Raw genomic sequence first — 26193 nt, 5'->3', positions numbered from 1 at the left:
CATCAAAGACACCAACCACTTTCTCGAACGCCTGGAATCCTTACCCAATCCGTTACCCCCAGAAACCATCCTTGTAACCATTGATGCCACTTCCTTATACACAAATATCCCGCACGTCCAGGGCCTCGCTGCGGTGGAGCACTTCCTTTCACGCCGATCACCTGCCACCCTACCTAAAACCTCTTTCCTCATTACCTTAGCCAACTTCATCCTGACCCACAACTTCTTCACTTTTGAAGACCAGACATACCAACAATTAAAGGGAACAGCCATGGGTACCAGGATGGCCCCTTCGTACGCCAACCTATTCATGGGTCGCTTAGAGGAAGCCTTCTTGGTTACCCAGGCCTGCCAACCCAAAGTTTGGTACAGATTTATTGATGACATCTTCATGATCTGGACTCACAGTGAAGAAGAACTCCAGAATTTCCTCTCCAACCTCAACTCCTTTGGTTCCATCAGATTCACCTGGTCCTACTCCAAATCCCATGCCACTTTCCTTGATGTTGACCTCCACCTGTCCAATGGCCAGCTTCACACTTCCGTCCACATCAAACCCACCAAAAAGCAACAGTACCTCCATTATGACAGCTGCCACCCATTCCACATCAAACGGTCCCTTCCCTACAGCCTAGGTCTTCGTGGCAAACGAATCTGCTCCAGTCCGGAATCCCTGAACCATTACACCAACAAACTGACAACAGCTTTCGCATCCCGCAACTACCCTCCTGACCTGGTACAGAAGCAAATAACCAGAGCCACTTCCTCATCCTCTCAAACCCAGAACCTCCCACAGAAGAACCACAAAAGTGCCCCACTTGTGACAGGATACTTTCCGGGACTGGATCAGACTCTGAATGTGGCTCTCCAGCAGGGATACGACTTCCTCAAATCCTGCCCTGAAATGAGATCCATCCTGCATGAAATCCTCCCCACTCCACCAAGAGTGTCTTTCCGCCGTCCACCTAACCTTCGTAACCTCTTAGTTCATCCCTGTGAAATCCCCAAACCACCTTCCCTACCCTCTGGCTCCTACCCTTGTAACCGCCCCCGGTGTAAAACCTCTCCCATGCACCCTCCCACCACCACCTACCCCAGTCCTGTAACCCGGAAGGTGTACACGATCAAAGGCAGAGCCACGTGTGAAAGCACCCACGTGATCTACCAACTGACCTGCCTACACTGTAACACATTCTATGTGGGAATGACCAGCAACAAACTGTCCATTCACATGAATGGACACAGGCAGACAGTGTTTGTTGGTAATGAGGATCACCCTGTGGCTAAACATGCCTTGGTGCACGGCCAGCACATCTTGGCACAGTGTTACACCGTCCGGGTTATCTGGATACTTCCCACTAACACCAACCTATCCGAACTCCGGAGATGGGAACTTGCTCTTCAATATATCCTCTCTTCCCATTATCCACCAGGCCTCAATCTCCGCTAATTTCAAGTTGCTGCCACTCATACCTCACCTGTCATTCAACAACATCTTTGCCTCTGCACTTCCGCCTCGACTGACATCTCTGCCCAAACCCTTTGCCTCTTTATGTGTCTGCTTGTGTCTATATATGTGTGGATGGATATGTGTGTGTGTGCGAGTGTATACCCGTCCTTTTTTCCCCCTAAGGTAAGTCTTTCCGCTCCCGGGATTGGAATGACTCCTTACCCTCTCCCTTAAAACCCAAATCCTTTCGTCTTTCCCTCTCCTTCCCTCTTTCCTGACGAGGCAACTGTTGGTTGCGAAAGCTAGAATTTTGTGTGTATGTTTGTGTTTGTTTGCGTGTCTATCGACGTGCCAGCGCTTTCGTTTGGTAAGTCACATCATCTTTGTTTTTAGATATATTTTTTCCCACGTGGAATGTTTCCTTCTATTATATGTATATATATATTTATATTTATTTATATATGTCTGCTTGTGTCTGTATGTGTGGATGGATATGTGTGTGTGTGCGAGTGTATACCTGTCCTTTTTTCCCCCTAAGGTAAGTCTTTCCGCTCCCGGGATTGGAATGACTCCTTATCCTCTCCCTTAAAACCCACATCCTTTCGTCTTTCCCTCTCCTTCCCCTCTTTCCTGATGAGGCAACAGTTGGTTGCGAAAGCTTGAATTTTGTGTGTATATTTGTGTTTTTTTGTGTGTCCATCGACCTGCCAGCGCTTTTGTTTGGTAAGTCTCATCATCTTTCTTTTTAGATATATATATTTATATTTATATTCAAAAGAAAGCCAGTTATATAGAACAGGAATAAAATTAACCCAATGACTGAGCCTTGAGGAACACCTTGTGAGCCCGCATCTCGTGGTCGTGCGGTAGCGTTCTCGCTCCCCACGCCCGGGTTCCCGGGTTCGATTCCCGGCGGGGTCAGGGATTTTCTCTGCCTCGTGATGGCTGGGTGTTGTGTGCTGTCCTTAGGTTAGTTAGGTTTAAGTAGTTCTAAGTTCTAGGGGACTGATGACCATAGATGTTAAGTCCCATAGTGCTCAGAGCCATTTGAACCATTTTTTTGAACACCTTGTGACACTGTTTTCCACACTGATAAGTAATCTGCTGCATTTGATGTGTTATTACCCTTTGTTTCTCCTCCATGGGATGTGATTAAAAACATTTTAAAGCAATATTCCTTATTCCATTTTTTCTGTTGAATATAAAAAGCAGCAGGGCACAGTTTACAGAGTTGAATCTGTTTGTAAGATCGCAGAATTCTTTTCCTAACTAACGATGAAGTAATTTTTCAATAAAGTCATTCATGGTATCTGCTGTGTTTTTACCTTGTTGGAAGCCATATTGGTTATTTGTAATGATGGCACACTTTGTGATGAAGCTTTGAATATGTGAAGCAGCATTTTTTCAAATATTTTTAATATGATTGGGAGTGTAGAAATGTGGTTATAATTTCACGTCATCTCTTGAACCTTTGATATTATTTCTACATATTTTAAAAGATTAGAGAAGTAACCTTCCTCAAATGATTTGTTTATTGTGAGAGATAGATGGTGAGCTATTGTGTTGTAAACTCTCTGAAGTACTTTGGACGAGGTGGTGCTAGCTGGTGGCAAAATATGGCCATGGATGGTGTTAGTGTTTAGGAAGGGATATCAACAGTGATTAGCAGGAAGCAAGGCATTAAAGGAGCAGATATGGTAAAGAGGTGATGAAAATAGTGGTAGACATTGTACATATGTAAAATTAGGTTGCAGGCATTGAGTTGGAGGTGTAAATCAATTAGGCAGGAGATTCTTCCTTAGGGATCGTGGTAACCAACTGCTATGAGGCTTGTATGGCAGTTAGGTTTGTGGATATTAGGAAAAATATAGAAGTTGAATGTGCTGTTGGGGGTGGGGTTAAGAAAGAGATGAATTTGTGGAAGAGGTTCTTGGCATGAGATTAAGGATTTTAGTAGGGATTGGAGTTTACACTGGACTCCAGGAATGGAATCACTGTGGTAGGTCTTCTAAGAGAAAGAGTGAGACATTTGGCAGAGTCCTTCTGCCAGATGATCACTGTGGTTTATCAATACAATTTTTATGTTGAGGAAGGATTATCAAGTCATGGTATGTTATGATTGAAGATGGCTGTTCTTACCTCTATTGAGAGGCTTGTGGCATTGAGAACTGACCTAAGAAAGGGGGGAGAGGCCAGTTTAAAGGAATAATTGACGATGCACTGGATACATATATACTCAGTACAACAGTTGATAATGGGAGGAAACCTCCATGGTATACAGTCACTATAACGAAGCTTCTAAAGCAACAGAGATTACTGCATAATACGTGTAAAACAAAGTGCAGGACCATAGATGGAGAGATGTAGAATAAAATACATTTGGCTTTGAAGAGAGCAGTGCATGATGCCTTCAATGACTACCATAGCAAAATATTTTCAAATGATATTTCACAAAACACAAAGAAAATCTGGCCATACGGAAAGGCTGTCAGTAGCACCAAAGTTGATGTCCAGTCCCTAGTGAATGAGGAACTGAAATGGAGGGTAGCAAAATAAAACCTGAAATGCTTAACTCTGTTTTCAAAAGTTCCTTTACAAATGAACACTCAGGAGAATTGCCCCAGTTTAATCCTTGTACCACTGAAAAGGTGAATGAAATAAGTATTAGTGTCAGTGGTGTTAAGAAATAGTTTAAATCATTAAAACTGAACAAAGCTTCATGGCCTGGTGGAATCCTTATCAGATTCTGCTCTGAATTTGTGGCTGAGTTAGCCTGTCTTTTAACTATTATCAATCAAAGATCACTCAAACAAAAAACCATTTCCAGTTCTTGGAAAAAAAAAAAACACAGGTCACAAATAGATTAGTAGAAGTGACCCACAAAACTGTCATCCAATATCCTTGACATCAATTCATTGTAGACTCTTGGAACATATTCTGAGCTCAAACACAATGAGGTACTATCAACAGAATGACCTCCTCAATGCCAGCCAGTGTGGATTTCGAAAACATTGATCATGTGGAACCCAACTCACATTTTCCTCACATGACATACTGAAAGCTTTGATCAAGGCAGTCAGGTAGATGCAGTATGTTTTTATTTCCGAAAAGCATTTGACTCAGTACCACACCTACACTTATTGTCAAAAGTATGATCAAATAGGGTATCAAGTGAAATTTGTGACTGGATTGAGGACTTTTTGGTAGGGAGGACACAGCATGTTATCTTGGATGGAGAGTCATCATCAGATGTAGAAGTAACTTTGTGTGTGCCCCAGGGAAGTGTGTTGGGACCCTTGCTATTCATGCTGTATATTAATGATGTTGCAGAGAATATTAGTACTGACCTCAGGCTTTTTGCAGATGATTCATTAATCTGTAATGAAGTGCTATCTGAAAGAACTTGCATAAATATTTAGTCAGATCTTGGTAAGATTTCAAAGGGGCACATTGATTGCCAACTTGCTTTAAATATTCAGAAATGTAAAATTTTGCACTTCACAAAACGAAAAAACATAGTATCCTATGACTATAATATCAGTGCGTCACTGATGGAATTGACGGACTCATACAAATACCTGGGTGTAACACTGTATAGGGATGTGAAATGGAATGATCAAATAGGCTCAGTTGTGGGTAAAGCAGGTGGTAGACTTAAGTTTATTTGTAGAGTACAGGGGAAGTGCAATCAGTCTACAAAGGTGACCACTTACAGATCACTCTTATGACCCATTCTAGAATATTGCTCAAGTGTTTGGAACCTATACCAAATAAGACTAACAGGGGATATTGAACATATACAGTGGAGGACAGCATGAATGGTCACAGGTCTGTTTGTTTGGTCCATGGAAGAGTGTCATAGAGATACTGAAGGAACTGAACAGGAAGACAATTGAAGACAGATGTAAACTGTCCTGAGAAACTCTAGTAACAAAGCCTCAAGAACCGACTTTAAATGATGACTCTTGGACTACACTACAAGCCCATACATATCGCTCAAGTAGGGATCGTGAGGATAAGAGAAGAATAATTATTGCATGCACAGAAGCATTCAATCAGACATTCTTCCTGCTCTCCATGTGTGAATGGAATGGGAAGAATCCAATGGGACATACCACCTGCCATGCACTTCATGGTGGTTGCAGAGTGTACATGTAGATGTAGATTGAGAAATGCATGGGGGTGGTTGGGAGGGTCATAGTTGGATGGTAATACAAACTTGGGGAGATAAAGGTTGAAAATTACTTTCCATTAGTTTTGAAAGGAAAAAAAGAAGATTAGAGCTTAACGTCCTTCGACAATGAGGTTGAGAGAGCTGGAGCACAAGTGTAGATTATGGAGGGATAGGGAAGGAAATATGCTGTGCAGTTTGCAAAGGAGCTATTCCAGCACTTACCATAAGTTATGTAGGGACTTCATGGATGGCTGGATTGGGATTTGAATCATCATTCTCCCAAGTGTGAGTCCAATGTGCTAACCATTGCACCACCTCGCTCAGTCATTGGTTTTGGTCAGAAGGTATCGTGTACCAATCAGTCTTTGTCTGGAAGGTAGGAGATGAGGTACTGGCAGAATTGAAGATGTGAGGACAGGTCGCAAGTCGTGCTTGGGTAGCTCAGTTGGTAGAGCACTTGCCCACAAAAGGCAAAGGTCCCAAGTTCGAGTATCGGTCCAGCATGTGGTTTTAATGTGCCAGGTAGTTTCAGTCTTTCCCTTATTTGGACAGATTCGAATAGTCCTCAAATTAGCAAAGCTATTTAAATTCTTTTTGTATTGTTAAAGCAGCTTCTTTTCATGATGACTTCACAATATAAAATTTGAAGCAGATAAAAATATTATTTTGTAATTTTTTTCAATGCATGAGTTCCCATAAATATAGTATGTAATTTATACTTACTGTTTATAATGTATTTTCAACAGATTGGAACATTATATAACTGTCAGCCTGCAAGTCGATCATGGAGAGCATCACAGACGCAGACAGTATTTCTTATTTTGACATTCCTTTCATTGCTGGCTGCTGTAATTGCATATGTCTACCTTATTTCATAGTAAGTCTGTTATCTGTTATTATTATTCTTAGTGTGTGCACATCTTTATCATTAATTGTGAATATGTGGAAAGCAAAATATTCAAAATAGGAACACATTTAATAGTTTGATGTAGGTGAATAATTTTAATAGCAATAAAGAACAGAATCTTCAAAATGAAAATACAACAAAATTAATATTAGAAATAATTTCTGTACTAGGTACCGGTAGCCTGATAAATATAACAAAAGCTGGTGGCAACACTATCAGAATGAGGGTTTCCATCATCAGGGAAGAAAAGAGGATTAGGTGGAAAGAAGTGAGATTGTTGGTAAAGAAAGGCTGGCTGGTACAAATCTTCAGGACAGCTATTTCTTCTTCTTCTTCTACTTCTTCTTCTTCTTCTTCTTCTTCTTCTATTACCACCACCACCACTACCAATAGAAACACGTTAAGTAAAATTTTTGAACATATGTGACATTCTTCATGGAGGAAAGAGGGATTGGTTAGGGAAGGCCAAAAGTAGGAGGTGGGATGGAGGTAGGGATCTTGCAGTTTGCTCAGATCCTATGGTAAGAGGGACTTCTCCTGTTTTCAGAACAAAGGGAAACACAGATGAGGCAGTAACGTTAGAGAGAGCAGGATGTCAACAATAGTAAACTGGTCAGTGTTGTGTCACCTGTAATTCAAAGATGATAGCAGGGAAAGAATGAGTACTACAGTTCGATTAAAGGACAAAGATAAAATAAAATGTAGAGAGATGAATGCAATCAATGTATTGAAGTAAGGAGGAGGAAAAATTGAGTAGTGAGAAGGGGGATCGGGGTAAGGTGGTATTAGGAAGGAATAATAAAAAGTAAAATTAGTCGAATACAAAAATAAGTGAATAATTAAGTAAATAATTAAATTCTACTACATAGGAATTATACCAATTTTGTAGTCTCATACTCTGTAGCACTAGTCTTAATCATCTAGAAGCTGAAAGTGTAAATGAATGTGGGATGGTGTTTGCTCAAAGATTTACACAACACCGTATTTTACGAGGGTTGCCCAGAAAGTAATTCTCTGCATTTAATTTCTTCAACAGTTTTTTATTGAAAATAATGAGAATTACACACACGAAAGAATGGTGTTCTGTGTACACACTCTGTTTTTCCATGTAATCTCCATCCCATTCTGTGGCCTTCCTCCAGCGCAAAAAAAGGGTGTGTATGCCCTGTTGATACTAATCCTTGTCTGATGGCAAAGCCAGTGCTTCACTGTGTGAATCACCTCCTCATTGTCCTCAATATGTTTTCCATGAATGGAATCCTGCAATGGTCCAAACAAGTGGAAGTCCAAGGGGGCTAGGTCAGAGCTGCAGGGTAACACTATCCAACCCTGTTTTGCAATTTGTTCAGCAGTCCTCAGACTTGTGTGGGGCTGAGGTTTATCATGTTGCAGCAAAACATTGCTCTGGGTTGCTATGGTGCCAAAGTCGTTGGAAGCATATCTTGAGTTTTGTTGATGTGTTGACATATGCTTTTGAATTAATGGTACCGCCTCTTGGCATCACACCTTTACAGTCCCAGAACATGGTGACCACGATCTTACTGGTGGAAGCAGTTGCTTTGAATTTTTTTCTTGTGTGGAGAGTGGGAATGGCACCATTCCAACTATCGTTTTGTTTTGGGCTCAAAATGGTGAACCAGAGTTTTATCACCTGTCACAATCCGGGACAAGAAGCTCCCGCCCCCCCCCCCCCCCTCAGCTTCAAAATATTGCAACAAATCAAGACAAGTGGACAAGTGTTTTTTCTGTGTGATTTGTGATGCACTGTTAGACACCCCAGAACCCATCTTGCACACTCTTTGGAATAGCCTTGAGTGTGGATAATTGCACCCACACATCCTTTGCTGATTGACAGAGTCATAATGTGTCTTTCCTCGCAAATCACATCATCAGCTTGCTGCAACGTGTCAGATATGACAGCAGCCATGGATTGTCTCTCCGACTGCTGCAAATCATGGAGCTCCACCAAACTGCCTTCTGATGACCTCACACTCTGTGTCCAGTGACTAACTGTACTTTTGTCAACAGCAGATGCTCCATAGACCTTGCACAAGCATTTGTGAATATTCCATACAGTTTCTTTCTCTGCAGTGAGAAATTCAATGATGTCATGTTGCTTGTAATGTACATCACCTACAGACGCCATTTTGAAACTGTCCTGCAGCTACGCTATCTGTCGCTAACTTGGTGTGCTCACTCAGGAGACATCAAATAATACATGCTAACATTTCACATTTGTAGCATTGTTTTCAGCTGCGAAAAAAAAAAAAATGCAGTGCATTTCTTTCTGGGCAACCCTCGTAGATGACATGAATACACACATTCCTTACAAAGTTCAGTCATTAAGATGACCAGTTTATGTGCTATGAACAAATTTAGAAACAAGATTATTTGCTCAGATATCGAGATCAGATCCCGCCTTACCTAACAGTCATCATCCAGTAGCAGTTCAATTAAGTCACTCCCTAATGAAATTCATCACATTCAACAATTGTTGATTTTGATTACAATAGCATTCCGCAACACAATTCATTAATTTAGTGTACAGATTTCACTTAAAACTTATTGAACATTAGAGCTCTTATTTTTCATGGTGACCGGTGCACATACACTCTAAGACAAAAAAGACACATTGGTTACAGATTGATATTCATACAGGTATCAATGGAAAAATGCAAAATTGTAGGGTGAATGTGTGAGGCTGCAATGCAATTTCACCATGCAGCTGACAAGGATAATAAATAGGGAAATATCGATACCGGGGCATAAAGTCTTTGCAAATTTCATTCCGTGTATGTTGTTGGATAGTAACTATGCCTCACAAACAGGTTGAGAGAGGACATATAGTTGGGCTCAAAGAAGCCAGTTGGAGTAATTGGCAAATCGCTGGATAGGAGTGCTAGCACTATTTGATGATGACGTTTGCAGGAATGGGTGAACCATGGCTGAACACAGCTTCAAGAAGGAAGTGGTCAACCTAGACAAATGACAGAATGTGAGGACTGAGCAATTGCCACAGAGGCACTCAGAGCCCTGGATTCATGTATTATCGTCGATTCAAAATGCAACTGGTGCTTCAGTGACCACAAGGACCATTAATATGCAGCTCACAAAAAAGGGGTAGAGTTCATGGTGACCACTGCAACAACTACCAGACCCCTGCACACCAACAAGACCATTCACAGTGGTGTCAGGCACATTTGGCCTGGAATCTCATTGACTGGAGTAGAATTGTCTTCAGTGAAGCCCCCCCCCCCCCCTTTAAAATTGGGTGTCAGTGCCCCAGACAGTGGTGGTATACTAAACTGACTGTCATCCACCATAATGCCTGACAGACTGACGTGATTGTCTGGGGTGCCATTTCATTTCATAGCATGACCTCTTTGGCTGTCATCCGCAGCACCCTTACATCACAGTGATACATCGACAATACTCTATGCCCCAATCTGTTGCCCTTTGTGGTGAGCCATCCTGTGCTTACATTTCAGTAAGGTGATGCCCACCCACACATGACAAGAGTTTCTGCTGCTTGTCTTCATGCTTGCAAAACTCTACCTTGGCAAGCAAGGTCGCTGCATCTCTCCCCAGCTGAGAACATTTGAAGCTTTACAGGCAGGTTCCTCCAACCAGCTCATGATTTTCACAAAGAAACCTGCCAGTTGGACAGAATTTGCATGATCTCCCTCAGTAGGACATCTAAAAAGTCTGTCAATCAGTTCCAAGCCAAATAGCTGCTCACATTAGGGTTAGAGGTGGACCAATGTGTTATTGACGTGCTCAGTCTGTGAAACTCCTTCTCCTGCATAAATCATACAATTTTTCTGAGATTATAATCAGGTGTTTGTCTGTACACAGTACATCTCAGATTTCTGTTCTGTTTGGATAATTCCTTTGTCATGCATAATTTTTTATTTCTTTTTAATTTTTTTAGTGTATTTTTACATACAGAATGAACACTGAGAGTGCACTAGAACATAAGTCTTACTCATGAACATAAAACTGCGAACTGCCAATTTTAGGTCAGATCATACTGGTGTAAGAACAAACTGTTATTTTGAAAACTGCAATATCCTTGAAAATTGGCTAGGTTGGATTTTACTGTTTTGGATGAATACAAGAACTAATTTGATTTTGGCTTACAGAAAATGTTGCTGGTCAGAAATTTAGAAAAATATGTGATCACTTTTATCCTTTTGTGATGTAAATTCCTATGTTTATATACACTCCTGGAAATTGAAATAAGAACACCGTGAATTCATTGTCCCAGGAAGGGGAAACTTTATTGACACATTCCTGGGGTCAGATACAGCACGTGATCACACTGACAGAACCACAGGCACATAGACACAGGCAACAGAGCATGCACAATGTCGGCACTAGTACAGTGTATATCCACCTTTCGCAGCAATGCAGGCTGCTATTCTCCCATGGAGACGATCGTAGAGATGCTGGATGTAGTCCTGTGGAACGGCTTGCCATGCCATTTCCACCTGGCGCCTCAGTTGGACCAGCGTTCGTGCTGGACGTGCAGACCGCGTGAGACGACGCTTCATCCAGTCCCAAACATGCTCAATGGGGGACAGATCCGGAGATCTTGCTGGCCAGGGTAGTTGACTTACACCTTCTAGAGCACGTTGGGTGGCACGGGATACATGCGGACGTGCATTGTCCTGTTGGAACAGCAAGTTCCCTTGCCGGTCTAGGAATGGTAGAACGATGGGTTCGATGACGGTTTGGATGTACCGTGCACTATTCAGTGTCCCCTCGACGATCACCAGTGGTGTACGGCCAGTGTAGGAGATCGCTCCCCACACCATGATGCCGGGTGTTGGCCCTGTGTGCCTCGGTCGTATGCAGTCCTGATTGTGGCGCTCACCTGCACGGCGCCAAACACGCATACGACCATCATTGGCACCAAGGCAGAAGCGACTCTCATCGCTGAAGACGACACGTCTCCATTCGTCCCTCCATTCACGCCTGTCGCGACACCACTGGAGGCGGGCTGCACGATGTTGGGACGTGAGCGGAAGATGGCCTAACGGTGTGCGGGACTGTAGCCCAGCTTCATGGAGACGGTTGCGAATGGTCCTCGCCGATACCCCAGGAGCAACAGTGTCCCTAATTTGCTGGGAAGTGGCGGTGCGGTCCCCTACGGCACTGCGTAGGATCCTACGGTCTTGGCGTGCATCCGTGCGTCGCTGCGGTCCGGTCCCAGGTCGACGGGCACGTGCACCTTCCGCCGACCACTGGCGACAACATTGATGTACTGTGGAGACCTCACGCCCCACGTGTTGAGCAATTCGGCGGTACGTCCACCCGGCCTCCCGCATGCCCACTATATGCCCTCGCTCAAAGTCCGTCAACTGCACATACGGTTCACGTCCACGCTGTCGCGGCATGCTACCAGTGTTAAAGACTGCGATGGAGCTCCGTATGCCACGGCAAACTGGCTGACACTGACGGCGGCGGTGCACAAATGCTGCGCAGCTAGCGCCATTCGACTGCCAACACCGCGGTTCCTGGTGTGTCCGCTGTGCCGTGCGTGTGATCATTGCTTGTACAGCCCTCTCGCAGTGTCCGGAGCAAGTATGGTGGGTCTGACACACCGGTGTCAATGTGTTCTTTTTTCCATTTCCAGGAGTGTAAATGAGTGCCATAATGCAAATTATAGTAAATTACATGAAATTGTTAATTAATTAGTTATTAATTAGTACTGTATGTCATTTTGTATGTAAAAATTAAGGTAATAAAATTATATGCACAAAATTCAGACATTAAAAGTGGCTGTGATGGAAATTGACATTGGGTCTGACTTAAAGTGTAATTATTTCTGAAGACAGTTTGTTTTTGGTAATTTAAAATATTTTACTGGAAAACCATAATGTTTAACTTTTGAATTGTGAATGGCTTAGGTCACTGTTCTCAAATATATTAATTGTTTGATTGATTTTTTTTTGTTGAGCCAGTTTTATAATACAGCACAAATTGTACAATTGATATTGGACAGGTCAAAGAAAAGTCATGTTAGCAAATAGTATAAAAATTAAAATTGGATATCTATTCTTACAGTTTAATTTTTAAGTTACTTATTCACAAATTCTTTTACATAATTGAAATAATGCTTTATTGATTAGCTCATAGGTTTTTTGTATGTAGCCAGCAGTAGTGCATTTTCCAAATATAAGTGCCCTAATGAAAATTGACTACCCCAATGTTATCAGAACAATCAAAATAAGAATCTGCATATTAAATTCCGGTGAAATTAAAGCTAAATAAGAACGTTAGGTTTTTAAGTAAGTGTCATATGCAATAGGTAAATATATTGACAATATGGAAAAAATTTGTTTGTTTACAAGAGTAGAAAACATAACAGATAGGAAGAATCCACCATATTTGGGGCAGGGGGGGGGGGGGGAGTCAAATGAAAGGCTTAAATATTTCTTTAAAATTTTTTTATTGATTAAAAATGGAACACAAGTCTATCATTTTTTCACATAGTTTACACATCCTCCAGCACATAGAAAGTACATGAACTCCTCTGGAGAAAAAAAAAAATTCTTTTGGTCATCTGCACAGCCACTTGTGTGCTGCCTACTGCACCCCTTCATCATAAGGAAGTTTCTTTCCTTCAGTTGCCTCTTTGAGTGGTCCAAACATGTGGTTATCACTTGATGTGAGGTCTGGTTAGTTGGCAGATGTGGCAGAGTATCAAAATGCAGCTTGTCGGTGATTGCAAATGTTACATGAGCAGTATGAAACTGAGCATTATCGTGCTGCAAAATCACACCTTTAGTCACAAGTCCACTGTACTTTGGTCTTATTGCAGGCCAAAGCTGATTTTTTTAACATTTTGGAATATGACACACAGGTGGTGGTGGTGGTGGTGGTGGTTTCCCTAGTCATGTGGTGTTCCAAGACAATGGCTCGTTCATCCCAAAGTGTGTCAGAGAAATCTTCCATGTAGATGGCTGCATTCAGAACTTCTTGGGTTTTGGTTATGAGGAATGGTGGCGTTCCTTGCTTGCTCTCTTTGTTTCATTTTGGTGGTAGTGTACTCAGGTGTCATCTACTTGTGGAGGAGCCATCACCTTCTGCTTCAAAGCAACACAAAAATTCTTTACAGACAACAATTCATCGCTCTTTCAGTTCTGGAGTCTGTTGAAGAGACAAATTAGATGCCATAGGACGGGAAGTGTTCAATACTATTGACAAAAATATTCTCTCTATTGAGGTTGAATTTGAGTGCGACTATGAAGTTACCTGGCTGCGAATAACAGGTAAAGGGTGAAGTCAAGTTAATTGTTGGACTGTTTCATTGGCCACTCGAATCCACGTTGACAGTTTTAGAGTCACTCAAAGAAAGTGTATGGTCAGTGGTGTGGAAATACCCTGATCATGCAGTATTAATCAGAGGTGAATTTAATCTACTAAACATGAACTGGGACATCTACAGATCATTGCAGAGGATGCAGATAGACAATCTTGCAAAGTACTTTTGAACATGTTTCCCAAAAACTGTCTTGAGCAGCTAGTTAGACAAGCCCACATTCAGTGGAAATATTTTAGACCTTTTAACTACAAACAGGTCTGTCGTTATAGAGACAGGGATTAGTGCCCATGATGTCATCATAGGTTAATGAATCAATCAGGAAGGCTAGAAGAGTATTTCTGCTACACAGAGCAGGTAAGCATATAGCAGCATTCCAGTTAAATAATGAACTGACATTATTTAGTTCCAGTATGATCACTGTAGAGGAATTATGGGTAAAGTTTAAACTGATTGTAAATTGTGCTCTGGAGTTGTTTGTGCCAAGTAAGTGGATTAAGGATGGAAGATATCTACCATGGATATTTCTGTAGCCCATATAGTGTAGCAGACACTCATCTCGGGTCACACTGTAGAACAGAAGTGAGCAAACTGTGACCTGTAGGCCATTCCCAGCCCAAAGGTGCCCATAGGTAAGCCCACAGGTATCTTTGGACCATCCCATTTGTAAAATGTGACACATATCTGTTACTATAATTTTTTAATTTAAGCACATTTTAAAGCCCGCAGAGTAGCCATCTACAGCATCATCAGGGTCTGTAATGTTCCTCCGTAAGATTGTTTTTTATTGCGTTAATGAACTCTTCCCACCCCCCACCACCACCCCCCCTGCCCCCCCTCCCTCTGAGCAATAATTTTTGCTGTTCGAGCACAATACTGAAACAAAGATGAATTAAATAACAAAGCCAGTAATGCAGCTGATGTATCTGACAGGTGTCAGTTGCCTTTGAAGTCTGAAGAAAACATTGTTTCAGCAATTCAGTTGGTTACTGCCTGCTTGTATGGAAGATTGCAGTATTATGCAGTGTATTTTTTACTGAAGCATTTTGCACAGTGGGTGACAGCAAAAAGAGGAAGTGAAAGGAGGTGTCCAAAATAAACTGACGGTAGACAGCAAGGTTTTTTTTTTTCCCCTCCATGTGTGGCGATTAAACTTTGTGTTTACTCTGCAATGATGGCAGCATGATATCAAGAGTACATCCAGCAGCATTTTAACACAAAACATTTTGGAGCCTGTAGTGAACTCTTAAACATGCAAGAATACAAAAGTAATGCTGAATAACAGTTCTGATGGAGAAGCAACAAAGTATTTTTACCAAATAGAGCAAAAATGATGAAACATCAGGAAAACCTTGTTTTTTGTAACATAGAATATTGCTAAAGACAACAGGGTATTTGCAGACAGTGAGTTCAGTGAACGCATGTTTTATGTGGGCAAATTTACCTGCCCAGATACCAAAAATGCTTTTGAAAATACTTCCACATGTAATAGAATGTAGATATGTCAAATACATGATGTTGAATGCAATTTGTATGAACATTTGATGTGTTGTTGTTGTGGTCTTCATTCCTGAGACTGGTTTGATGCAGCTCTCCATGCTACTCTATCCTGTGCCAGCTTCTTCATCTCCCAGTACTTACTGCAGCCTACATCCTTCTGAATCTGCTTAGTGTATTCATCTCTTGGTCTCCCTCTATGATTTTTACCCTCCACGCTGGCCTCCAGTACTAAATTGGTGATCCACTGATGCCTCAGAACATGTCCTACCAACCGATCCCTTCTTCTTGTCAAGTTGTGCCACAAACTCCTCTTCTCCCCAATTCTATTCAATACCTCCTCATTAGTTATGTGATCTAGCCATCTAATCTTCAGCCTTCTTCTGTAGCACCACATTTCGAAAGCTTCTATTCTCTTCTTGTCTAAACTATTTATCATCCATGTTTCACTTCCATACATGGCTACACTCCATACAAATACTTTCAGAAATAACTTCCTGTCACTTAGATCAATACTCGATGTTAACAAATTTCTCTTCTTCAGAAACGCTTTCCTTGCCATTGCCAGTCTACATTTTACATCTTCTCTACTTCGACCATCATCAGTTATTTTGCTCCCCAAATGGCAGAATTCCTTTACTACTTTAAGTGTCTCATTCCCTAATCTAATTCCCTCAGCATCACCCAACTTAATTTGACTACATTCCATTATCCTCATTTTGCTTTTATTTATGTTCATCTTATACCCTCCTTTCATGACACTGTCCATTCCGCTGGACCACTCTTCCAGGACCTTTGCTGTCTCTGACAGAATTACAATGTCATCGGCAAACCTCAAAATTTTTATTTCTTCTCCATGGATTTTAATTCCTACTCCAAATTTTTCTTTTATTTCCTATACTGTTTGCTCAATATACAGATTGAATAACATCGGGGATAGGCTACAACCCTGTCTCACTCCCTTCCCAAACACTGCTTCCCTTTCACGCACCATCGACTCTTATAACTGCCATCTGGTTTCTGTACAAACTGTAAATAGCCTTTCGCTCCCTGTATTTTACCCCTGTATTCCAGTCAACACTGTCAAAAGCTTTCTCTAAATCTGCAAATCCTAGAAACGTAGGTTTGCCTTTCCTTAATCTATTTTCTAAGATAAGTCGTAGGGTCAGTGTTGCCTCACGTGTTCCAACATTTCTGCGGAATCCAAACTGATCTTCCCCGAGGTCGGCTTCTACCAGTTTTTCCATTCGTCTGTAAAGAATTCGCGTTAGTATTTTGCAGCTGTGACTTATTAAACTGATAGTTTGGTAATTTTCACATCTGTCAACACCTGCTTTCTTTGGGATTGGAATTATTATATTCTTCTTGAAATCTGAGGGAATTTCGCCTGTTTCATACATCTTGCTCACCAGATGGTAGAGTTTTGTCAGGACTGGCTCTCCCAAGGCTGTCAGTAGTTCTAATGGAATGTTGTCTACTCCCGGGGCCTTGTTTCGACTTAGGTCAGCTGCATGCCCTCGGGAAAAATTATGGCTGTAGTTTCCCCTTGCTTTCAGCCGTTTGCAGTACCACAACAGCAAGGCCGTTTTGGTTAGTGTTACAGGGCCAGATCAGTCAATCATCCAGACTAAGTGTGAATATTTTGACTGGAGACCACTCTCCAATAGGAGAACTTCCAAGTTGATGACAGATACGCAGGAAAAAATGGTAATGTGGTTGAGGCCAGGAGGATTACAGTAACAAAGGAGATATAGTAGCAGGATAGTGACCACCTACATAATTCAGAAAAGCTCGTGCTGCGGAGAAGGATCCATTTGACAATTCTGCAGCAGTTTTCTTCCAGTGATAACAAAAAACCAATGCTGTCTGCAAATAATAGTTCATAGGCACAAAATTCGACATGCTTACGGTTTTGAAACAGATACCAATGTATGGAACTTGGGTTGCTGTTTGTTGACCTTCATTGTCGGCCATTACAGGAAGCAGATGGCACTGCAGATGGGCTCCTACACGAACGGCTAGTACCATCCATAGGGAAATTCCGGTTTCATACTTCCACACCTGGTATAATGTGTAATGAATGAAAAATATTTCAAAGTGCCTTCTTTCAGAGTTTACTCATGTTAAAAAAATGCTTTACTTTATGAATTTTAACTTACTGTACAGGGTACATAAAAACATCCGTCTGAAACTTTGAGGATTTATTCTTCATGTCAAAGCATTACAAAAAGTTCATTGGAACACAGTTCCAAAAATCCTTTGTTAGGGAGGTATGACAGGATTTATTATTGGACAAAAATGAAACATTTACCAAACACATTTACATTTACAAAAATTACTTGAATTGACCACTTCCTACTACCATGCACCCCTTAGTCTGCATTCCATACTTCACCATATACTGTGGAAATATCCTGGTTTGTTCTTTATTTGGTCAAATCCATTTTGGGTACACACCTCAGAGCTTAAGATTGGTACATTAATTGAATATACCAAGGATTTTAAATGTCCACAAAGGAAAAAATCTACTTATTGGATTCAAATCTGATTATTGGGAAGACTGTGCAGTGGATTCCCCCTCAACCGGTCCACGTGTTTGGAAACTGGTTATCAATATACTGGTGAACCATTCATGTAAAGTGAAGTGGACCACCACCATCAATAAACATCAAGTAAATGAAGCAACTTGTATCTGAGAAACTGTAGATACATTTTTCCAGTAAGACTTTGTAGAAAGAAGTGGAGGCCAGTGAGATGATCAGGAATGATTTTACTCCACATACGAAGGCTGAACCTCTGTTGATGCCTGTGTTGTCACATTACATGATATTTTTCGTAAGCCCAGATGTGATCGTGTGATTAATGCCTCTGCTTCTTACAATTCTCCATGTACTAGTTAATGGATTTTCACCCACAGTACAAAGAGTTCTTCAAGGTCATGCATTCATACATCACATGGTCCTTCACCATCAACAGTTCTCTTCTCAAATGTGCCTGTTTCTTACAAGTTTTGGTGGAATCTTAAAAACATTATTGTACAAGGCAACTGCCTATCAGAGTAATGTTCAGCATAAAGTTGACATGCTGTGTCCTCATTCCCATCTGCTCGGCCATGCATGTAGTATATATTTATCTCAGCAATGAATACATTGTTGCAATGTATTATGATGGAAGTTGCTCTAAAACAGAACAAATGACAATCATATGAATCAAAACGCTGCTGGGACCACCTGTAAATAAGGAAGTGAGCAAAAATGTACATTGGAAGTAAACTGTACAACTAGAAGGCGTGAATTCCTTTTGTACCTACCTGATAAAGGATTCTTGAACCCATATTCGTATGACCTTTGTGTAACGTTTTGATGTCAATAATAAATCTTTAAAGTTTCTGATACATGTTTTTTATGTGAACAGCATAGTGAAAACATGATTGAAGCCAAGCTAAACACAAAACGGACTGTCACCACAGTAGTACAAATGTACATTCCAACTAGCTCCACAGATGATAAAGAAATTGAAAGAACCTATGACAAAGTATAAAATAAATTATTCAGCTAGTTACGTAGAATGGCTGACTGGATTTCAACAATAGGAAAGGGAAGAGAAGGAAAAGTGCTATGAGAACATGAACTTGAGAAAAGAAATAAAAATCAAAGACATCTGCTAGAATTTTGTGCAGAGCACATTTAGTCATTGCTAACACTTGGTTTAAGAATCATGAAATATGGTTGTGTACTTGGAGGAGATCTAGAGACACCGAAAGGTTTCAGACGGTTCCAGAGATCTTCCAAAATCTCAAACATCTATGTGAATGGGAATTTGGAATGAGAAGGGAGGCATGCTAGGGTAGCCTAAGCAGTTGTAAGAAGGCATTGTGCCAGAGTGGCACAGTGGTTAGCACACCTGCCTAGTAAGTGGGAGACCCAGCTTTGAATTCCAGTCTTAGTACAAATTTTCATTCATCTCTTCAATCTGCATACATAGAGAGATTGTAATAGTATGACAGATGTTTAGGAATCTGATTTCTAACTGTTTACATGCAAACTGAAGTGATGAATGAAAATTTGTATCAAGGCCAGGAAAGGAATCGAACCTGGATTTCCAGCTCACTAGGCAGATGCACTAAAAATATATGGTACCCTGCCACAGAGGCTTTGCACAACTGCACAGACTACCTTAGCATGCCTCCCTCCTCAGCCCAAATTGCTATTCACATCTACTGTTTGAGTTTAGGGGGAATCCCAAGTCAGCTGAGGTGTGAATGGGAATTTGGAATGAGGAGGGAGGCATGCTAGGGCAGCCCATGCAGTTGTAAGAAGCCACTGGGCCAGGGTGGCACAGTGGTTACCACACTTGTCTAGTCAGTGGAAGACCCAACTTTGAATCCCAGTCTTGGTACAAATTTTCATTCATCTCTTCAGTCTGCATACATACATAGATTATAATGGTAAGACAGAGGTTTAGGAATCAGATTTTCAACTGCAAAACTTGTCCAAGAACAGATGTGGACTACAACCTTAATTTATTTGTTGTAAATTGCAGGTAAAAAATTAAGAAGATGCGATCTAAATAAATTGGAAAAAAAGAGTGTTGGGTGTCTCAACAGGAGCATTAGGCAACAGTTGACTGAAATGGAAAAACGAATGCAATAGAAAATGAATGGGTAGATCTGAGCGAAGAAATAGTGAAGGCAGGAGAGGATCAAATAGGCGGAAGGACAAGACCCAGTAGACATCCTTGTATGACATATCAGAAATTTACAGAAGGGGAAGATGTAAAATTGCAGCAAATGGAGCAGGCAAAAGAAATTGCAGACATCCAAAAAATAAGATTGACAGACAGTGGAAAATGACAAAACAGTAATGGCTAGAGGAGGTTTGTAAGACTTGCAGAAGATTGCAAAACCATGAAAAAGATATACCACATATAGGAAAGTTAAAGAAAACCTTCAGAGAAAAGAAAAGCATATGCATGAGAATCAAGAGCTCAGATTGCAAGCCAGTACTAAGCAAAGAAGGGAAGGCTGAGCAGTTGAAGGAATATATAGAAGTGCTGTACAGAGGAAATGAGCTTGAGGCAGATGTTATAGAAAGAGAAGAGAAAGCAGAAGATGATGAAGTGGTAGGTGTGATACTGTGAGAATAATTTAACAAAGCACTGAAAGACCTAATTTGAAACAAGTCAACTGGCATAGACAACATTCACTCAGAATTATTAAGCCCTTTGGAAGAACATACCATGACAAATTTATTTCTCCTCGTTTGCAAGATGTATGAAATACCCTCAGACTCCAAGAAGAATGTAATAATCCCAATTCTAAAAAAGGCAGACAGATGTGAATATTACTGAACTATCAGTATTATGAAAAGGAAGTTGCCACTCACCATATAGCAGAGATGCTGAGTCCCAAATAGGCACAACAAAAGATTGTCACAAATAAACTTTTGGCCAGTGGCTTCAGTTGCCAAAGTCTGCAGTCATGTGTGTGTGTATTTGTTTGATAGTACAAAATACTGACACAAATTATTTACAGAAAAATTGAAAAAGTGGTAAACTCAACCCAGAGAAGATCAGTTTTGGTTCCATTGTAATGTAGAAACACGTGAAGCAATGCTTACTTTACAAATTATATATCGAAGATGAGCTAAAGGAAGGCAAACACACATTTATAGAATTTGTAGATTGAAAGAGAACTTTTGACTACATTGACTTGACTACAATCTTAGAAATTATTAAGGTAGAAGGCATAAAATACAGGGATGGAAGGTTATTCTCAACTTGTACAGAACCCAGACTACAGGTATAAGAGTTGTAGGACATCAAGGGAAACAGTAGTTGTGAAGGGAGTGAGGCAAGGTTGCAACTTATCCTCAGTGATAATAAATCTACACAGTAAGCAAGCAGGAAAAGAAACCAAGGAGCAATTTGGAAAGGCAATTTAAGTTCAGGAGGAAGACACAAAGACTTTTAGGTTAGTCGGTGACATTATAATTCTATCAGAAATGGCAGAGGATTGAGAAGAACATTTTAGATGAATGAATAGAGTTTTGAAAAAAATTTATAAGATGTACATCAATGTAAGGAAACAACGATAAGGGAATGTAGTCAATTTAAATCGGACAATACTGAGATAATTAGATTAGCAAGTGAGATGTTGAAAGCAGTAGCTGAATTTTACTACTTATGCAGCAAATTAAATGATGGCGGTAAATGTAAATAGGATATGAAATGCAGGCTGGCAGCAGCAAGGACAGCAATTCTGAAGAAAAGAAAATTGTTAACATTAAATATAATGTAGCAGCCTGGTGTGCTGTGACCATTATCGAGGGGTTTGGGGAGTCACTCTCCCCATTATGAAGATGATTTTCTCCTTTCCCACTTGCACACCGTGGATCTGATGGGCTGGCAATGACTCCAGGAATCTGCTGGAGGTGAAGGTGGTTACAGCAAGATAGATAAGAGTTAGGAAAAATTTATTATCTTCATTAAGTTAGATTAAATACAGGTGTGCATCTTCAGTGGTTTCATTGAAGCACTATCTTTTACCACCACACATCATTTAAACCACTTCATTCATCTCATTGGGCATTACTTTTGCAATGCCATTATCATCATTATTATTTTATTTGTTTTTCCTGAAATGTATAAAATTCAAAGAAACCTTGGAATGCTCATTCATTTCTATCCTTGCTGTGGTAATTTTAAGTGGTAAAATGTGACTTCTACCCAACATAAATTTCTATTTACTTGTCTTCATTCTCACTTTATTTTCAGTTTTATATCTTATCAAATTACCATTATACATTTTGACATCCTCTGAAAGACATTTTCATATAGTTTCATTTGATTCAACATTTTTTGTCATCTTGCTATTACTATTTGTTTGAAATTCTTGCTGTCTCATTAATAGCATTCATTTGATTTTTCTTCTTTTTTCTGTTTGTAGTTGCAACATTAGGGACTATTGTTAAATAATTGCATCTTTTATCAATATCTGTGTAATTTTCATATTGCAAGACTCTGAATTCATTGCTTTATTTAACGTGTTATACTTCACCCTTTTAAATAAATTGTTGTTATCAACATTTCTGACTTCTTGCCGTATGAGTCTGTTTGTTTTTTGTGTTGAATCTATTTTTACTCTGCATCTTAGTAGTCAATGATAACTTTAAATTCTGAATGATTTATGACCAATGCATCATTTAAAATTTCCATATTGCTTGATAAAATGTAATCAGCTCCATTTTTTCCTTGCTAGTCCATTTTTTAGTTGGTTCCTTCCAACAAGTGTGTTAACGGAGCATAAGTTGTTCTCAGCAAATTCTACTATTCTGGTATCATAACCAGAACTTCCCCTCATCACAATTTTGTCATTGAATTTGCTGTCCTTTATCATTTTCAGTAACTTTTTGTAGAGAGCTCATTCAGGAGGTTGGAGCTTCTAATCACCACCTGGTGATCCTGGTTTATATTTTCTGTGGTTTCCCTAAATTACTTCAGACAAATAAACTTGACGATTCTGTCATTGTCAGTATTCTCCTGTTAGAGTGTAAATGTTTGTATATCTTAATGAATGTTTTTGTTCTTGCACAGTAGTACTATGGCATGTCCGTTATCCCCATAGAAGTGATTTACAGATGAATTCTCCTCCTCCTCCTCCTTCTACCACTACTGCGCATCTTCTGTTTTATCATTAGAATGTGGGAGCCGGCAATGCACAAATCTAAATATCTTCCATAGCTGATTACTGTAGCTGGTATATGTCAACTTAGCTGGTTGTGAATGTGGGAATTTTATTAGAACAATTGGCTACATTGAATATACATCTAAAGAGAAATTGTTTACTTTTCAGTGTAAATCTTTCAGAAGGATGTGGTCCTTTCCAAAAAAAGATGTCGGATTTAATAATGGATGAAATGTTGACCCTGGAGGAAGGCCATGTAATATGGAAAATTTTATTTTTTGTGACAAAGCCTGGTGTAGTTGGTATTATCCTAACAGGCATGATGTATGTATCCAATAGAATTTCTCAACATTTATTATATTTAACATATTTTGCTTTAATTTTTGAGTTGTTGTACTTTACAGATTTATATGTAGACCATTATGCATAAGACATGGGTGAAAATGTACTATTTCTTTGGGTATGAGTATCATGAGTGAATTTGCTAACTGGTGATGACAACCTTACTAGTCCAAGACAAATGTTATTAGTTGGGTGTTTCAGTGAAATTAACGTATCTGAGATTTTTTCTGTTTTGCAGTAAAGATTTCTGTTTGGGTGATATTTATACAGAGATTAATCTCCGCATTTCTAATCACATTTTATGAGTAAATAAATACCAATTTAGTTACATAGTCTGCTAAAAAGGATACAGATGTTACCCAACACATGAAGAGAAATATGACAAAGCATTATTTTTTAGTGTACTGACATTCTGGTGTGTCATAAAAACACAACTACTGAATCTAAACATTGGCATGACTCAATGAGCTTAAAAGAACTGCCCAAGTTCAGATTTGTACACCTCCTGTGTCAGGCAGGATATAGGTATGTGATAAGGAAGAAGTAAAAGAAGCTGTGTCGGTTAAATAACATCCTTTGCAACTGCAATGAAAGACTTCAGGACAAACTAATTTGGTTTTATTCTAAATTCTAAAGAATCTTCAGTAGTCACTGTAATAAAATGTTTTTTTTTTCTCTTACAGTTTTGTTTGCTAGAATCATGAACAGTTCACATGCTTGAACTGACTACTGTACATAGCATTAATTATTATCATTACTCGAAGTTTTTTGTTCCTTACATTATTTTTCCTGTTCTTCCACATATATGTGCTAGATTTTAGTAGTCAGCAAACAAAGTCTTGCAGCCTCGATAGACACAAATGAAATCATGTTTGCATCTGAGATCTTGCAATTCAGTGATTCAGAAGTGATATGATTTCATATGATTTGTTTATGGTATCTGTGGATCTCAGGCCTGGAAGCAATCACATGATATCTCTGGTAATAATCATTAGTAAGCAGAGCTGCATATCTACTGAAAGGAGAGTGTGATGGGGTCAGATAGGCACCAATTTTCAGGTCAGAAAAAACATGTCTGACATTGCCCATGACAGAAATAACAATCACTGCAATGAATCATCTGTGACTTAAAAGATGGGAAATGCTGCTTCAGTCAATGCAAACATTTGTCCCAATCCTCCATTGGGTCATTGAAAGGCACAGTGATGGAGGACAAATGGGAGCTTCAACTGCAGGGGGCACTGAGGCCTGGAGCAAAGTGGGCTCATGTGCTCGAAGGTTGTCTGCCTGAAGATGAAGTAATTTTGGAACAAGTCTATCTGAAACTATTGCTGTTGCATTAGCTGCTGCTATTGCTGCAGTAGGCAAACCAATTTAGCATCCATCTTACTAAACAACTTCCTTTTTCCTCATCGCCAACACTGTATCCTCGAGTAGCCAGATATCAGCGCACACATCAGGACCCAGGACAGAAATGGGTGAAGGGCCACCTGTGGAAGATAGCATGACACCAAGCATAAGTTGAGCAAAACATAACTGACTGACAGCAGACGAGACACAGGCTAGGACAAGACCAAAGCAACGTATGCAACAATGGGGTGCGAAGTGGAAACTTTCACCACAACACGGTCAACAGCAGAGAGAGACACAATATGAATTGCAACCAGAGACAAAGACCAAGTGCCAGTCCACAGTACAATGATGATAGTAACCAACAGTGTCAAATGCAAGTGCAGAACAAGTTGACAATGTGCTGTGCAGCCATATGTTCTGGCCATGAGGAACACTAGTGACCAACATTTTCGCTTGGAGAGATGGGTGGTGCATTCCCATTGTGAGTGATTTTGATTTTGAGTGCAATGCTGTGATGATACTATAGCTCCTAACGACTTTCTAAGCCCATTTTCTCTAAGAGCGTTAAACTTCCATGGAGCCAGGTACCAGAATCTTCTAGAGAGAGTGGCACACACAGTAAGATTTTCTCACTCAAAAAGAGTTTGAATTAATGGCTGGAGTCCTTAAATCTGTGTAGAGATAAAATTTATTCATACAGCTTCTGGACAGTAATAGATTGATTGCTAATGGTGCGATGCATTCTTGTAGTCTGCACTGGATGACATACATACGAACAATATTGTGAACATTGAAGGATGATTGTGTGGATTCAGTTTGTGGAATTCAGGTTGATCTCTCACTGTGCAGCTAATAGGAAGATATTTTCATTGTACTGTGTATTAGTATATGCCACTGCTTGAATCCGTCACTGACTGCTTGTCAGGTGGTCTATGATTATTTTTGCAAAAATATGATGTTTAAATATTTTATTATAGTTTTTAGTTAATTTTTTTCTTCATCAGTCTGCTGTATATTATTTATTAAGATATTAGCCTCATTTTATGCTCTGACTGCCTGGTCAGTATCTGTGCTTTTTCCAATCACTGTCTTCTTATCATATTTATCATCAGTGTTTAACTCCAGATGTTGGATTCATTATTGCTTTGCTTCCACTTATACATTATCCTGTGTTTCTGGCACTATCGTGAACTAACTGATGGATAAGTAAAGTCAGTCTATCTCTCTCTCTCTCTCTCAGTTCATTGTAGTTTTCTGTTGTTTTAAATGGAATAGTGTATCAAAATGCTTCATATATAGTGTAAACTTTTGACCATTTCTAGTAATGTATCACTATTTCTGCACTCTTTCCAGAGTGATTACTTTTGCACTGCTTTTCATGCAACAGGCTTTTGCATGCTATTTGTTTACTTAAATTACTTTGCATTCATTTCCGTCCATACAACTGGAAAAAAATGAT

General features: G+C 40.0%; 1 protein-coding gene across 6 annotated transcripts in view; it reads left to right on the top strand.

Annotated features, from left to right (window-relative positions):
* Positions 1–26193, top strand: part of LOC126236598 (transmembrane channel-like protein 5) — a 271797-nt gene that overhangs the window by 220945 nt on the left and 24659 nt on the right. For 4 of the 6 annotated variants that reach the window (XM_049946024.1, XM_049946023.1, XM_049946022.1 and 1 more), the window contains 2 exons: positions 6371–6501; positions 23208–23363. In XM_049946024.1, the coding sequence (XP_049801981.1) occupies positions 6371–6501; positions 23208–23363 (287 nt within the window). The remainder of the gene's footprint in view (positions 1–6370; positions 6502–23207; positions 23364–26193) is intronic. The other 2 variants (XR_007544962.1, XM_049946026.1) reach the window with 2 other exon arrangements.

This window comes from Schistocerca nitens, chromosome 2 (assembly GCF_023898315.1).
Source record: "Schistocerca nitens isolate TAMUIC-IGC-003100 chromosome 2, iqSchNite1.1, whole genome shotgun sequence".
Classification (NCBI taxonomy): Eukaryota; Metazoa; Arthropoda; class Insecta; order Orthoptera; family Acrididae; genus Schistocerca; species Schistocerca nitens.
Note: the sequence above shows the minus strand (reverse complement) of the source record. Positions and strands in the feature narration are given on the sequence as shown.